At 42.6% G+C, this 16,739-nt stretch overlaps 1 protein-coding gene across 7 annotated transcripts in view; it reads left to right on the forward strand.

Annotated features, from left to right (window-relative positions):
• MARK2 (microtubule affinity regulating kinase 2) overlaps nt 1–16,739 on the forward strand; it is a 160,419-nt gene that overhangs the window by 127,778 nt on the left and 15,902 nt on the right. For 3 of the 7 annotated variants that reach the window (XM_040409014.1, XM_040409012.1, XM_040409018.1), the window contains exons 15-17: nt 1,213–1,362; nt 9,968–10,225; nt 11,057–11,083. In XM_040409014.1, coding sequence (XP_040264948.1) covers nt 1,213–1,362; nt 9,968–10,225; nt 11,057–11,083 — 435 coding nt within the window. The remainder of the gene's footprint in view (nt 1–1,212; nt 1,363–9,967; nt 10,226–11,056; nt 11,084–16,739) is intronic. The other 4 variants (XM_040409019.1, XM_040409015.1, XM_040409013.1 and 1 more) reach the window with 3 other exon arrangements.

Raw genomic sequence — 16,739 nt, forward strand, 5'->3', positions numbered from 1 at the left:
TAACGTGTATCTCCGATTCAGTTTGGGTGCAAGGTGCATAGTGTGCAAGGCAACGGTTTGTATTCTTCTTAAATGATTTAAAGGGACGTCTTTTACAATTCCTATTTTACATTAAATGGAGTCTGTTACTACCAAAATCTGTTTCAAAGCATACTCCATGTAGGATAGGTGCCCCTGAAACACAACCCTACCTTTCTTGTAAAAATTCCTGCCCTCGAATTCTGAGAAATGCTTTTTTTATTTTTATTCAAATAAGGATATAGGTGCCTACCAGCTCTGAAATCTCCAGAGACTGTCATACAAGAGGTGCGAGGCCTGCATCAGATTACTGGCCAAGCAGTGGGTGCACCGAATGGAAAACTGAAAACTTGCATAAAAAGAAAAATTTCTTAGGGTGAGACTACATTCACACAACAGTGAAAAAACTGCCATTAAAAACTGCAGAACAGTCGGTTTTTAATAGCCGTTTTTTTTTTCCACTGATGCCTCAAACATCCGACCAAAATGGTCCCCTTCAATTGTATGGTGGTTGTCAGTCCTTGAAAACTGTCACAATAGGATTTCCTATTTTTTGACGGCTGTCAAAAAGCCGGCTGTGTGAATAAACCCATAGACCACCACTGTTCTTAAAACAGATGTGTGATGGCTGTTTTTCACTTTTCTGTGAATGTAGCCTTAGGGCACTTGATTTTCACAAGTAATGATATTTTTCGAGTACACCTACCCTACATGGCAGTATCCTAAACTTGAAATAAAATTTTGAGGTGACAAACTCCTTTTTAAGAGGTTTTCCTGAGTAACTAAGGACGTTTGCAGATCTTGTGTTTTGGCCCTAATTTGGAGAACAGTCTTTTTAAATATGAAGACTTAAACTTGAAAATAGGTGTTGATGTAGTAATGGCTAGAAATTATAAAGCAGTAGCAATGTTGATGTTCTAGAGACAAATCGGAGTAACCATCCCCATCATAGATGCTTATGATTGAATACATTCATGTGTCTTCCAACTTAAGTGTTATCTGTATCTTGTGATCATCCATTAGCAAAAAATAGTCATAACGTGTACCACCTTGTACAGTCTCATTTTTTTCATATGTTACAAAGACATTTGCTGCAGACAATTCTCCTGTGTTCCCTTCCTCACTTTTTCCTTCATGTTAGTCTGTGCATCCATATTCTGTTTTGTATCTCCATTTACACCTTACGCCATCCAGCTTCTCCACACCTGGTTCCCGTGCCTCCACCGCCTCTGCCCCAGCCACATCAGCTCGGACTCGTTCGCATCAGAAATCCATGTCCACCTCTGTGCACCCCTCAAAAGCTACACCTTCTTTGGAGGGCAGCACTGATGCACAGAGACCAAGGCAAGTGCAAGACTGGGCACTGGGTTTATTGGGAAACATGGTTGTTTTAAAAAATAAAATTTGTAGTATGTTCAGAGTTTTCTGACACTGCTAAAGGAGTTTTCAGAGATTTTTATACTGATGACCATCCGGGACCCCCACCAATCAGCTGCCTTCTCTTAGCTTTTCCTAGGCTGAGTGACGTTCATCGGTCAGATTGCCTAGGTGCAGCTCAGCCCCGTGGAAATGAATGGGACTGAGCACGATATCAAGCGCAGCCGCTACACAATCCATGGCACTGTGCTTGGTAAGCTGTGAGAAGGCAGCCACCGATCAGTATAAAAATCTTAACCCTTTTAACACTGGTTAGACAGTGTGAGGCGTGTGTAAGGGCACACACCCCATTGACACGGTGAATGGTAACATCCATTTTTTTTGGTCTCCAAAAGTCATAACCCAGTTACACTGCAGCTTGCATATAGGTGGCCTCTTTCTCCAGTGGTGATCTCATTCAAATTTTTTTATACATTATCACAGATTTTTTTTCATAAAAAAAATGAAGCATATTTACCATTTACATGCTGTTAAAAAATAATCCAGTGAAGAGATGTGACCTTTACTTACATAGTAGAGCGCCACCTGGTGTTAACAATGTATAGCAATGTTCACGTCCCTCTAGTGAGCTTTGTGCTGCTAATCAGACATGCTCAGTCACTCTCCCCACAGTCACTTCTCTGCTCATTCACACAAACGTTTTTTTTTTTTGTTTTGTTTTTTTGTGGACCGCAAAATACATACGGTTGTGTGCATAAGCCCTTATCCTGTGTTCACTGCTGAGCAGCCAATAGCAATAGCTTTCTGCTTGGACGAGAGACATTGTAATGGCAGCGGGGCCCGGTGCCTGCTTCATTCATAAAGTGGGCGGAGCAGGCGCGTGATGTAGTGAGCTACGCTACGAGCGCCCACCCGGCCTCCTGACTGCCAATAAGTTAGTAACAATACCCACAAGTTAGATATGATTACCGTATACTACAGTGAGCGGGGCCCGGTGTAGAGGAAAATACAGTGACTGCACCAGGCCGCGCTGCCATTACAGAAACAGATGCCGGCCCCCAGCCCCTCCTCCCTCTCAGCCTATTCACCGGACGGTCGCAGCATTCGCCCCATAAGACGCACTGCTATTTTCCCCCCACTTTTGCGAAAAATACGGTACTTCTCTGTTGTAAGAATAAAGGCCAATGCATGCAGTGCATCACGTTACTGCAAAACGAACACGTTAAGTGACCATGAAGAAGCATGCTTTTCATATGCTTAAGTATATGGCACGCAACGCACAGTTAAGGAGCGGCAATACTTATACTTTCCTTTGTGTTGTGTTCTGCTGTTACAGGGAACGCAACGCCCATGGTTAACCTAGCCTCTCACTGATAACTGATTAAGTAAATATGTTTTTTGCAGGACTAGAGACACTTGTATGAGTGAAGGGAATGGATAGTCAATAGCTCAAGACTGAAGCTGTAAACCATTTGAAAAACTGCTGTCATTCAGCTAAGGCTATAAAAACTTGTAAACTCAGATTGTTAGCTTAACCTCCTTCCGTCCGCCCATAGGATATAAACGTCCTATGGGTGGACCTCTATTTCTGAAAGCACGTTTAAAAACGTCCTTTCAGAAATCGCAGCTGCACGCTAATCGCGCAGCTGCTGATCGGGTTGCCCACTGTCAGTGACAGCAGGGCAACCCAGAGAGAAGGCAGGGACAGTTCCCAGGTGTCCCTGCCTTCTGGATCGCTGCATACACAGCGCTCACCGAGCGCCGCCGGGACCGGAGAGTGCAGGAGCTGTGTGAGGTCTTTCAGAGACCTCGATCAGCCCTGCACTGAGGCTGTACAGCGCAGAATTATGCTGTACAGCCTCTCTGGGGGGTGCATTTCTCCTGTAACTGGGGCTACTATGTCAGCCCCAGTTACAGGAGAAATCAACAGTGAAAAAAAAAAGAAAAAGTGAAGCAAATGTCCCCCAGAGGTCTTGTATGACCTTATGGGGGACGAAAAGTGTAAAATAAAATAAATAAAAATAAAGGGTTGAAAAAATAAAATAAAAAAAACGTTTCATATGTAAAAAAAAAAAAAAAGTCCCCAAGTAAGGAATAAAAAAAAAAAAATGTAAAATAGAAAAAATAAAATAAAATAGACATATTTGGTATTGCCGCGTCCGTAAAAACCAGCTCTATAAAAATATCACATGACCTAACCCCTCGAGTGAACACCGTAAAAAAAAAAGTGTCAAAACAAGCAATTTTTGTCACCTTACATCACAAAAGGTGCAACACCAAGTGATCAAAAACGCGTATGTCGCACAAAATGGTACCAATAAAACCGTCACCTCATCCCGCAAAAAATGAGCCCCTACATAAGAAAATCTCTAAAAAAAACTAAAAAAAACTATAGCTCTTAGAACATGGAGACACTAAAACATCATTTTTTTGGTTTCAAAAATGCTATTATTGTGTTAAAGTGAAACAAATTAAAAAAAGTATACATATTGGGTATTGCCGCGTCCGTAAAAACCAGCTCTATAAAAATATCACATGACCTAACCCCTCGGGTGAACACCGTAAAAAAATAAAATAAAAAAGTGTCAAAAAGCAATTTTTGTCACCTTACATCACAAAAGGTGCAACACCAAGTGATCGAAAACGCGTATGTCCCACAAAATGGTACCAATAAAACCGTCACCTCATCCCGCAAAAAATGAGCCCCTACATAAGAAAATCTCTCAAAAAATAAAAAAACTATAGCTCTCAGAACATGGACACATTAAAACATAATTTATTTGTTTCAAAAATGCTATTATTGTGTAAAACTTTAATAAATGAGAAAAAGTATACATATTAGGTATCGCCACGTCCGTAACAATCTGCTCTATAAAAATGTCACTTGACTGAACCCCTCAGGTGAACGCTGTAAAAATAAATAAATAGAAACTGTGCTAAAACAACCAATTTTTTGGTCACCTTGCCCCATAAAGTGTTATAATGAATGATCAAAAAATCATATGTACCCAAAAATAGTACTAATAAAACTGGCACCTTATCCCCTAGTTTCCAAAATGGGGTCACTTCTTGGGAGTTTTTACTGTAAGGGTGCATCAGGGGGCTTCAAATGGGACATGGCATCTAAAAACCATGTGGAGTTCCTTTTCTTCTGCGCCCTGCCGTGTGCCCATACAGCAGTTTATGACCACATGTGGGGTGTTTCTGTAAACCGCAGAATCTGGGTAATAAATATTGAGTTTTGTTTGGCTGTTAACCATCGATGTGTTAAAGAAAAAATTGGATTAAAATGGAAAATCTGCCAAAAAAGTGAAATTTAAAAATTTGATCTCCATTTTCCTTTAATTCTTGTGGAACGCCTAAAGGGTTAACAAAGTTTGTAAAATCGGTTTTGAATACCTTGAGGGGTGTAGTTTCTACAATGGGGTCATTTATGGGGGTATCCACTATGTAGGCCCCACAAAGTGACTTCAGACCTGAACTGGTCCTTTAAAAGTGGGTTTTGGCAATTTTCTTAAAAATTTGAAGAATTGCTTCTAAACTTCTAAGCCTTCTAACGTCCTAAAAAAATAAAATGACATTTCCAAAATGATGCCAACATAAAGTAGACATATGGGGAATGTTAAGTAATAAATATTTTATGAGGTATCACTTTCTGTTTTAAAAGCAGAGAAATTGAAATTTAGAAAATTGCAAATTTTTCAAATTTTTGGGTAAATTTGGGATTTTTTCATAAATAAAGGTGAAATATTTTCACTCAAATTTATGATTATCATGAAGTACAATGTGTCACGAGAAAACAATCTCTGGATGACTTGGATAAATAAAGGCGTTCCAAAGTTATTACCACATAAAGTGAGATATATGTCCGTTTTGCAAAATTTGGCCTGGTCAAGAAGGGGGGCAAATGGCCCAGATGGCAAGTGGTTAAACTTTAAACATGACTATGGGATTCTACTAGGGAAATCATGTTTTAATATAAATGCCCCTTCCCCTGCCCCTGCCTGGATCCCCCCACTGCTCTATCTTCAGCAGAAGGTCAGCAGCTTCCTAGCCAGTAGTTCTGTGGTAATGACATGTATGTTGCCTTTCTTTCCTTCAAGGAATATATAAAATACATTTGCATATTAAATACATAGGAGTCAGAGTTGGAAGTACCAAAAACTGAGGAGTCTGAGTCGGACCATTTTTCTACCGACTCCACAGCCCTGGTATAATGTGATGGAAAAATGAATTAGGGCTGTCGCAATACCAAAATTTTGATTTGATTTCGATACCATAAAAAAGTATTGCGATACTCGATTTTTTTTTTGTTCACAGCATAGGAAATATTTTTTTATATTTTAATAGTTCACACTCAAAATTTAATACAATAATTCAAGTATAGGATGCAGCGGGTGACGGCAGTGCTATCACATACCTGGCACCCTGCCTCAATAACATGGCATGCGATCCCGCGAACCGTGACAATTAACCCCTCAGGTGTGGCACCTGAGGGGTTAATCGCCGTGGATCGCATGCCCTGTTATTGAAGCCGGGTATTTGATACCGCTGCCGACACCCGCTGCCTATACTTGAATTAATGTGTTTTACATTCATTGGTGGTGCAGTGGCAACAGCCCCTCCCCTCCTCCTCCTCCCTGTTATCTCCCCATAGAGACTCCCTCCTTCTCTACTGTGCTAGTGAAGAGAACATGGCGCGCACTGAGAGCGGCGCGTCCCATGTTCTTTAACTGATATTGGGCTGCACAGTCTAGTATCAGTAAATAGTAAGACCCGGTATCGTATCAATCCGGGTCTGAAAGGATCGATTGGGTATCGATACTTTGATAACCGGTGCAACCCTAAAATGAATTCAGCCAGCAAAGGAAGCAATATCGATAATAACAATATATTAGTTAAGTGCCTTGTATTAACCTCTACATGATAAATGCCACTTTACTGAAGTGAGACAACCTCTTTAACCCCTTAGGGACCCATGACGTATCGGTACGGCATGGTTCCCGAGTCCTTAAGGACCCATGACGTACCGGTACGTCAATGGTTTAAACCGCGATTGTGGCGCGGCGGGGGTTAATCGGGACAGGATGCCCGCTGAAATCATTCAGCGGGCATCCTGTCACAACGCTGGGGGTCCATTCAGACCTGTGGTTTGCGGCGGCGATCGGGGGGTGCCATCGGGTCCCCATGCGGCTGTAGGGGGGACCCGATGGCATGGAAGGCATCGCGCTGCCTTCCGGTGAAGAGCATGTGAGATCCAGCCCCCTGGATCTCACAGGCCCCGGAAGCTGTATAAGTAATACACACAGTATTACTCATACAGCCAATGCATTCCAATACAGAAGTATTGGAATGCATTGTAAAGGAATATACCCCCCAAAGTTCAAGTCCCAAAGTGGGACAAAAAATTGTGAAAAAAATAAAGTTTTCCCCCCAAAAAATTAGTTTCAAGTAAAAATGTCATTTTCCCCAAATAAAGTAAAAAAAAATTGGTAACAAATATATATAAAAAAAAAAGGTATACATATTGGGTATCGCCGCGTCCGTATCGACCGGCTCTATAAACATATCACATGACCTAACCCCTCAGATGAACACCGTAAAAAATAAAAACTGTGCTAAATAAACCATTTTTTTTTGTCACCTTACATCACAAAAAGTACAACAGCAAGCGATCAAAAAGGCGTTTGCCCACCAAAATAGTGCCAATCTAAAAAAAGGTATACATATTTGGTATCGCCGCGTTCGTATCGACCGGCTCTATAAAAATATCACATGACCTAACCTCTCAGATTAACACCGTAAAAAATTTAAAATAAAAACTGTGCTAAATAAACCATTTTTTGTCACCTTATATCACAAAAAGTGTAATAACAAGCGATCAAAAAGTGACACGCACCCCAAAATAGTGGCAATAAAACGGTCATCTCATTCCGCAAAAATCTTACCCTACCCAAGGTAATCGCCCAAAAACTGAAAAAATTATGGCTCTGAGGCCTAGTTCACACAAACGTTTTTTTTTGGGAGTGTACGGGCCGGTTTTTTGTGTTCCGTATTCGGTCCGTATACGGAACCATTCATTTCAATGGTTCCGCAAAAAAAAACGGAATGTGTTCCGTATGCATTCTGTTTCCGTTTTTCCGTTCCGTTGAAAGATAGAGCTTGTCCTATATTTGGCCGTAAATCACGGGTCGTGGCTCCATTCAAGTTAATGGGTCCGTAAAAAAAACGGAACACATACGGAAATGCATCCGTATGTCTTCTGTTTCCGTTCCGTTTTTTCTGAACCATCTATTGAAAATGTTATGGCCAGCCCAATTTTTTCTATGTAATTACTGTATACTGTACATGGCATACGGAAAAACGGAAAGGAAAAGGAAACACAACGGAACTCAAAAACAGAACAACGGACCCGTGAAAAACGGCCCGCAAAAAACAATAAAAGCCATACGGTCGTGTGAACTAGGCCTGAGACTATGGAAACACTAAAACATTATTTTTTTTTTTTTGCTTCAAAAATGAAATCATTGGGTAAAACTTGCATCAATAAAAAAAAGTATACATATTAGGGTACTTTCACACTTGCGGCAGTATGATCCGGCGGGCAGTTCCGACTGGCCGCCGATCTGCCGCTGACTGAAAGCATTTGTGAGACTGATGCGGATCCGTCTCACAAATGCATTGCAAGGACGAATCCGTCTCTCCGCTTGTCATGCGGATAGACGGATCCGTCTTGTATCTTTTTTCACATTTTTACCGGTCTGCGCAGGCCGGAAGGACTGATTCGGCATTCCGGCCTTTTGAATGGCACTAATACATTCCTATGGGAAAAAATTCAGGCATGTCTTCAGTTTTTTTCGCCGGAGATAAAACCGTAGCATGCTACGATTTTATCTTTTGCCTGATCAGTCAAAACGACTGAACTGAAGACATCCTGATGCAAACTGAATGGATTACTCTCCATTCAGAATGACGGAAAAGAAAAATGCTAGTGTGAAAGTAGTACCCTTGGGTATCGCCACGTCTGTGACAACCTGGTCTATAAAAATACCACATGATCTAACCTGTCGGATGAATGTTGTAAATGACAAAAAATAAAAATGGTGCCATAACAGCTATTTCTTGTTACCTTGCCTCACAAAAAGTGAAATATAGAGCCAATGCCACCAATGATTAATACTGGGGAGGGTGGGTGGGTAAGAGGGAGATGGTGGGGGGGGCACATGAGTGGTTGTGGGGGGGGGGGGGGGGGGGGGGGGGCACATGAGAGGCTGGCTGCCATGGTCAGCTCCCTGCTGTTGTGTGCACAAAGCACAGGGCAGCAGGGAGAGTGTAAAGTCCTATTCACCCTAATAGGGCTCTATTAGGGTGAATATGACAAGGGTTCTAGCCCTTAAGGAGGCTAATAGTTCTTAAATAAAAAGTAAAAAAAAAAGAAAAAAGTTTAAACCCCCCCCATATAGAAAACAATATATTGCGATATATATCGCATATCGCACATGCTTAAAATTATATCGCAATATAGATTTTTGTCATATCGCCTACCCCTACTTCAGACCTGAACTGGTCCCTAAAAATTGTGTTTTTGAAAATTTCTGAAAAATTTCAAGATTTGCTTCTAAACTTCTAAGCCTTGTAACATCCCCAAAAAATAAAATATCATTCCCAAAATGATCCAAACATGATGTAGACATATGGGGAATGTAAAGTAATAACTATTTTTGGAGGTATTACTATGTATTATAGAAGTAGAGAAATTGAAACTTGGAAATTTTTTACAAATTTTTGGTGAATTTGGTATATTTTTTTTTTTTATAAATAAAAATGATTTTTTTTTTTTACTTCATTTTACCAGTGTCATGAAGTACAATATGTGACGAAAAAACAATCTCAGAACGGCCTGGATAAGTCAAAGCGTTTTAAAGTTATCACCACTTAAAGTGACGCTGGTCAGATTTTTAAAAAATGGCCAAGTCCTTAAGGTGAAATAGGGCTGAGTCCTTAAGGGGATAAGGCTGCAAGCTGTGACCCAACCAGAACCCACACCTATACATATAACCAGAGCTTCAATTTACTTTGCAGCCCATTTTTCTAGCCTCTGTGTGAACCTGCAACACACTATCATGGCGCCTGATCTTCCCTCACATAACTACAATCCCCACAATCCCTAGCTTTCCTGCTGTGAGTGTTGATGTTACTGATTGGCTGCCTGATATACAGTCCGGTCACGCCCCCTCTACTAGTAATCACCAGCACACTGACCCTCCCTTTGTTTCACAAGACATTTAGCTAGAGAATTGATAGCAACCCACTGAGCATGCTCGACCTAACAAAGGCTCAGAACTACAGGTCGAGGTGGATGCCTTGGTAATGTATGAGGAAACGCAGTGGGTAGCAGAGGAAAACTACTTTTATAAATGCTGAACAGTAAATATGTGAGAATTACATTATATTAGGTAATTATTGATGATGAATAAGTTTAAAACATAAGTTCTATTTATGGTAACCAGAATACCCCTTTAATGTATTTAGGAGAATTGTTTAGATATTTTTTTTCTTTTCCCACACTTAGCAGCACAGCCCCTCAGAGACTCCCTGTTGCATCCCCATCTGCTCACAACATCAGTAGTGCAGCTCCAGAGAGGACCAACTTCCCACGTGGAGTATCCAGTAGGAGCACGTTTCATGCTGGTCAGCTTCGCCAAGCTCGGGATCAACAGAATTCACAATTTGGGGGTGTTACACCTGCATCTCCTTCTGGTAATAGCCAGGGTCGTCGGGGAGCAACTGGAAGCATCTTTAGCAAGTTCACATCCAAGTTCGTACGCAGGTGAGATGCTAAATTGGACACAAAGGGTTTGCTTTGAAATGTATGACATAGCTTATACTGTATTATGTGTAGCATCATTTTTATGTTCAGAATGAAGTATATTTCTTGAATATTCCTTTATTTAAAGTTTTTTTTTTTTCACCTCCGGGACCTTTTCTGCAGGCCCTTAGCATGTCTGGACCGGTGATGCAAATGATACTTACCTGGTCCTTGCAGCTGGGTTCTGGCTCCATCGCCCCCCCCCCCCCCCCCCCCCCCCCCCTTCAGGTGCTGCAGGTCTCCCTGCATCAGCATCCAGTTTGACACAGTTAACGTGGCTCCTGCAGCCAGTGACTGGCCACAGCAGTGACATGACACATGGTTGACGCAAAACCAGCAGCAGGGATCAGGCATGTATAATTCCCACCCTGTGTCTGGCCACACTGGGACGTCTGCAGAAAAGGTCCACAGATGTGAACAACCCCTTTAATGTATAGTTTTTAGGCTAGTTAATTTAAGGGGATCTACACTATGGGTCTCATCTACCTTTATGGTGTACATAAAATTAAACAGTTTGGTAGTCCTGAAATAAATCCTGCACCGATTTGTCCATGTTCACCATTCAGGTACATCTGTACTTGTGTAGGCTATAGTTACTACAGCTGATGCAGCCGTAATGTAGACCCCCTATAAATTAGTGATTTATTGTGGTTTACTACAGTCCAGCAGTGAAGGGGATAGTTTTCGATTATATCATGTTTAAACATAAATTCATAAGTTTCCTACCCCTCACTTATCTGTTTTTTTTTTGTTTTTGTTTTTTTCCTGTTTTCCTCCCATTCCTCTATCTAGAAATCTGTCTTTCAGATTTCCAAGAAGGTAGGCATGGATTCCCCAAATCTATTTTGTTCTTCCTTCCAACACTGCCGGCTGTCTCTGTTGTCTGTCTACTGAGCACTCTAAGTGACGTGTCCTGTGCAGCTAGGACAGAGCGTGTGTGTGATTGTCACGAGACATTGAGAGCTGAGGCACATTCAGAACATGAAGGAACATGAGATTGTGAATATGTGTAACACGGGTCACATTCTCCTTTTAGCAGCCTGATTGGCCTCATGTCTCTCTGTCATTTATGGGTATAGCCATTCTTTTCTGGGTTTGTTTCTGCATCTTGCTTCTTACTCTTTTTTGTTCTGTCCATATTGTAGACACTTTCCACTGACGGAAGCTTTGCACACTGCAGCTAGTACTGTTTTTTGCCCTTATGTTTGTGCCGCGGAGCTTTTCCCTACACCTCAGCTTGTGGCACGTGTAAATACATTTTATTAAATTGCATTTTACTATTGTAGGATGACTTGCTAAAGTATATCTGTGATTAGAGTATCAGGCATATATAATGTATATAGCAAGCCAGAGGGACAAGGTTGTCTTAATTCTGCAGTGTCCAAAGTTTTTATTGTATTTTTTTTGTTTGGTGCTTGACACCTTGCAGCTTTATGATATACCATATAGTGGGCCTTTTCTCGCCTCCCTACACTTTTCTCATACATACTCTCCCAGGTATTTGTGCTTCCTACCCTGCACTCCAGATACCATGTTACCTACAATCTGGACAGTTGCGAGATCAGTCTGCGTGAATATAGGAGTCATCTGCTCATTCACGGCCGGCTTTCTGCATCGGAGAGACTGAGAGGGGGCTGTAATCAACATGTGCTGACTCTAAAATAGGGTCCTCAGTCTGGTGGGAATAAATCAATGCATTTCTTGTGTACTAGAGAAAAAGAGATATTAAAGCGAACCTTTCACCTGGATTTCACTTAATAAACTATCACCAGTACCTTATAGATTATCCTCATTGTGTTTCCATACAGTCTTGTGCCGCTTTCCTGCGATGTATATTCATGAAAAAAAACGACTTATAAAGTACGCTTCTCCAGCTCCTGAAGTCACGTTAGAAGTCAAGGGGGTAGCCCTTCCCTCACTCCAGGCTGTAACTCGCCTGCCCTAACCCCGCCTCTAAGCAGTGTAATTGACACCCGGTTCAGTCGCCGGGACCGCGCTTGTACAGGCGGCGCATGCGCCGTCTGAGTCAAGCGCGATCCTGTAACTGAATCGCGCGTGAGGAAGAGAAGACAGGCAGGCATCGGGGACGGCGCATGCGCGATTCAGTTACAGGATCGCGCTTGAGTCCGCGCGATAGACGGGATCGCGCTGCTACTGAGGCCGACGGCGCATGCGCCGCCTGTACAAGCGCGGTCCCGGCGACTGAGCCGGGTGTCAATTAGACTGCTTAGAGGCGGGGTTAGGGCAGGGGAGTTACAGCCTGGAGTGAGGGAAGGGCTACCCCCTTGACTTCTAACGTGACTTCAGGAGCTGGAGAAGAGGACTTTATAAGTCATTTTTTTCATGAATATACATCGCAGGAAAGAGGCACAAGACTGTATGGAAACACAATGAGGATAATCTATAAGGTACTGGTGATAGTTTATTAAGTGAAATCCAGGTGAAAGGTTCGCTTTAATGTAATAAAATAAAGGCAAGGGCAATTATTTTTGTAAGGTATAGAGAACAAGCTTTTGACTTGCACTTCTACACAAGTACCTCCCATGCATAGCCATAGTAATTTATATAACACGTGAACATGACATTTCTAGTCTGTCTTTATAGGAAGCTTGAGAATTTTATTGGAGCCCCCTGTCTTGAAGGAAATTTTGCCATTCTGAAATAAGTTAAACTTTTGTATTTGGAAACTTACAGTATGTTCCTAAATTGTATGCTTAGAGTAATGTAGCGGGCCAAAAGGTTCTGTTTTATATACAAGTAAGTCTGTTTCTTTCGGTTGTAAAAGCAGAGTGTAGCAAACGTCATTTACATGTAAAAAATGGGATGGAAGTACATACAATCAGATCCATCATTAAAGGGGTTATCCGATTTCAGAAACTCTTTACCCCCCCTTCCCCAATGTGCCGGGCCCCTCACAGGTAATATACTTGCGATGCTCCTGGTCCCCGGGGGAGGGAGGGGCATCTCCGCCTGCCATTGGCCACTCCCCCCCCCCAGATGTTTTCATTGGTGTGCAGGGAGCGGGGTAAGTATATTACCTGTGAGGGGGGCCCGGCACATGGGGGGGATGTTTCTGAAATCAGATGACCCCTTTTAAGTTATAGAATATGTATGATTGTCTAGCTCTGAACACCCTCTTCACTCACAGGTATTGCTGCATTGCTTATATAGTTCACTGGACGTTGAGCGGGTTTTCCATAAACGTTTATCACCCATACACAGTGTAGGTATAAATGTATGATCACTGTGCGTCCGACTGCTGAGCCCCCCCATCAGTCGCCAGAACAGAGGTCCTGAGTCCACTGTATGAATGGAGCAGTAGTGCACATCTGTGACCATCGCTTCATTCACTGTCTACAGGACCGACCCCTGTTCTCATGGTGGAAGCGTCCCCTATACTATGTAAGTGACACATGTTTATGTGAAAACCCCTTCAATAAAAATCATGCTCGTAGACATACATATGTGAAGGACTTGGAAAAACCAACAACCTTTCCTTTCATAGCCTTATTCATTTTAAGACTTGAGTAGTAATGTCATAATTTCCCTTGCTCTGAGTGTAAATGTGAAGTTTTGTGCTTTATAGTGTATGTGAGAGAAACTGAGCTTTTTGTCTGCATGTATTTCACAAAAAGCTCTTGCCTGTAACTACTGCCCTATCTGTCTTCACCGTACCTGCTTATTCATAAAGATTATGGAAATCCTATCCCTTCACTGCTGGGGATGGTAGTCTTGGGAGAACACAACTGGTTGATCAGTGCAGGATACTTTTTATTAAGTGGTTTATGTGTATGCTGCTAGTGTACACTTGATATGTTCTTATCCTACAACATGCATAGTGGCTAGTTTCGGTGCTGGGCAATTCGGAAATCAGCTGATTGCTGGGTTAATGGGTGTCGAACCATAACCCATCTGATATTGATGACCTATCCTGAGGATAGAGCATTAGTGCTGAAAGACAGGAAAACCCATTTAAAGATCCGCTTACCCACAACTGTGGTCAGGTAATGGTTTGAGTTGAACACCAATAGTTGAGTTGTCTTCTCATTGACATTTCGCAAACCTAGTAAAAATATATGTGTTAGGACTTATTTTAATTGTTAGCCGAAAGACAGGACCACGTCCCAAAATTAAAACTGTAGATCCCTAAACTCATTCAGGCCCAAGGTCAGACTTAAAGGGGTTGTCCGAGTTCAGAGCTGAACCCGGACATACCCATATTTTCACCCAGGCAGCCCCCCTGATGTTAGCATTGGAGCATCTCATGCTCCGATGCGCTCCCTTGCCCTGGGCTAGATCGCGCAGGGCAAGGGCTCTTGTTTATCATAACACACTGCCAGGCGGAAGCTTCTGCCCGGCAGTGTGTTTGGTGATGTCACCGGCTCTGATGGGCGGGCTTTAGCACTGGCCAAGCAGTTTTATTGGCTAGGGCAGCGCTAAAGTCCGCCCATAAGTGCCGGTGAAGTCACCAGGCTTCCTGGCAGCCCCATGGAGAGCCCCGGTACGTCACCGGAACTCCTAAAAATGCCTTTGCCCTGCGTGATTTAGCGCAGGGCAAAGGAGAGCATCAGAGCATGAACTGGTCTGATGCCCAAGTCAGGGGGGCTGCCTGGGTGAAGATGAGGATATGTCCGGGTTCAGCTCTGAACCTGGACAACCCCTTTAAGTCAGATCTCAGACAAGACTAGAAATTAATTCAGCCCTCAGACATGACTGCTAAATCTACTTCAAACCTTAGGACCGCTAAAATGAATTCAAACCCCAGACCAGACTCCTAAAATGAATTCAGATCTCAAGCGTCTACCTTCCTTCAAGGCGCTGCTGCACACAACGCTTTACCTTGGATAATGTCAGGAATCTTGTGTGCCCACTCCCCAACAGTAGTTCGCTCCTGATGACAAAGCATCTGTGATGGCAGGTCTGTGGAATCTGATCAACTGGCTTTCCAAATGGGTATGAACTGCGGCCCGCTGGTTGAAGAACTCTGCCATAGGGACTCTTTATACTAGCAGCGTGCATGGCCTGTGTACAGTGGTACAGTCTTCTCAGAATAAATGTTTTGGTAGTAAGCCACGGTTTGTGACTGATCATGTTGGCTTATTACCTTTAATATTATTTTCTAAAAATGGGTTTAGAGATTTATCTTCAAGGTCTCTGAGAAGATCCATTCCTGGGTTTATTGTAAAGCAATGCAGTTCTGAACCATGTTAGTATGTGGGAGATTTATATTATATACTAGATGGTGCTAGAAGGAATAATTCGGGTAGAATTGTATGGGTTTTTATTTTTTTAAAGAGGTTGACTGAGTTATATAGAAAGTCGGGCAACCCCTGTAAGTGGCTTAAAAGAGCAAATGAATGAATACTCATCTGCTGTGCTCCCTGTTTGAGAGCTGTGCTCCCGTCCCACTGCTGATCTAATCTTCTTGGCTGCAGCAGTGATGAGACATCTCTGCTGAAGTGACTTTGTATGCACAGAACGTCACCGCTGCAGCCAGAACAAAGAACAGTGGTGAGGACCGGAGAGCATCGCAGGAAGTAGCAGAGGGGAAAACCGGTGAGTATATATTTGTTATTTTAGGCAGTTTACAGGGGTTGTCTGATTTTATTTTTTATTTATATTTTTTTGTCGGTGTTGCAAAAAGAAAGAATAAGTATAGTCCTCAAGTCATATTGACTGCGGTGCTGTAGACACCAATGTGATGTGTATGGAATGCTCTTTCAGTTTAGAGGTAGAAGTTGTCTGAAAGTTTTTAGGTTTTATCTTGATTTGGAGGAACCGGATAACAGTATTTTTTGCATAAGAATATAAAGTGGTAACGTACGGTTTTTCAAACTCTGATTTAACTTAATGAGGACCTTTATACAAACTAAAAACTAACTATATCAGTGGACACAGCGGCGCCCAGGGGTCCCCCTGCACTTACCAGTATGTCTGGGCGCCCCTCCGTTCGCCCGGTATAGGCTCCGCTGTCTGCGCTCACTGGACAGATTTTTTGTATGAGGCGTGTCCCTTGCTGCAGCGCTGGCCAATCGCAGCGCACAGCTATAGCCAGGCTATGAGCTGTGCGCTGCGATTGGCCAGCGCTGCAGCAAGGGACACGCCTCATACAAAAAATCTGTCCAGTGAGCGCAGACAGCGGAGCCTATACCGGGCGAACGGAGGGGCGCCCAGACATACTGGTAAGTGCAGGGGGACCCCTGGGCGCCGCTGTGTCCACTGATATAAATGGTTTTTAGTTTGTATACAAGTGAAAGGTCCTCTTTAAAGCTTACCGACATTGATTAGCAGTCCTGAATATGGCGTATTTTTGGAAACATAGTAGTTTGCATGTGTGAACATCTTCTTTGAGATTGAAGTGTTTCAGTTCTGAATGTTCAAATTTAATATTTCATGTTGGGTCCTCCGAGAGAGAGATGCTCTTAGCAGCTGCTCTCCACACTGGCCAAATGCAGGTCCTGAACTGGGGTTCTGT

Source organism: Bufo bufo, chromosome 10 (assembly GCF_905171765.1).
Source record: "Bufo bufo chromosome 10, aBufBuf1.1, whole genome shotgun sequence".
Lineage (NCBI taxonomy): Eukaryota > Metazoa > Chordata > Amphibia > Anura > Bufonidae > Bufo > Bufo bufo.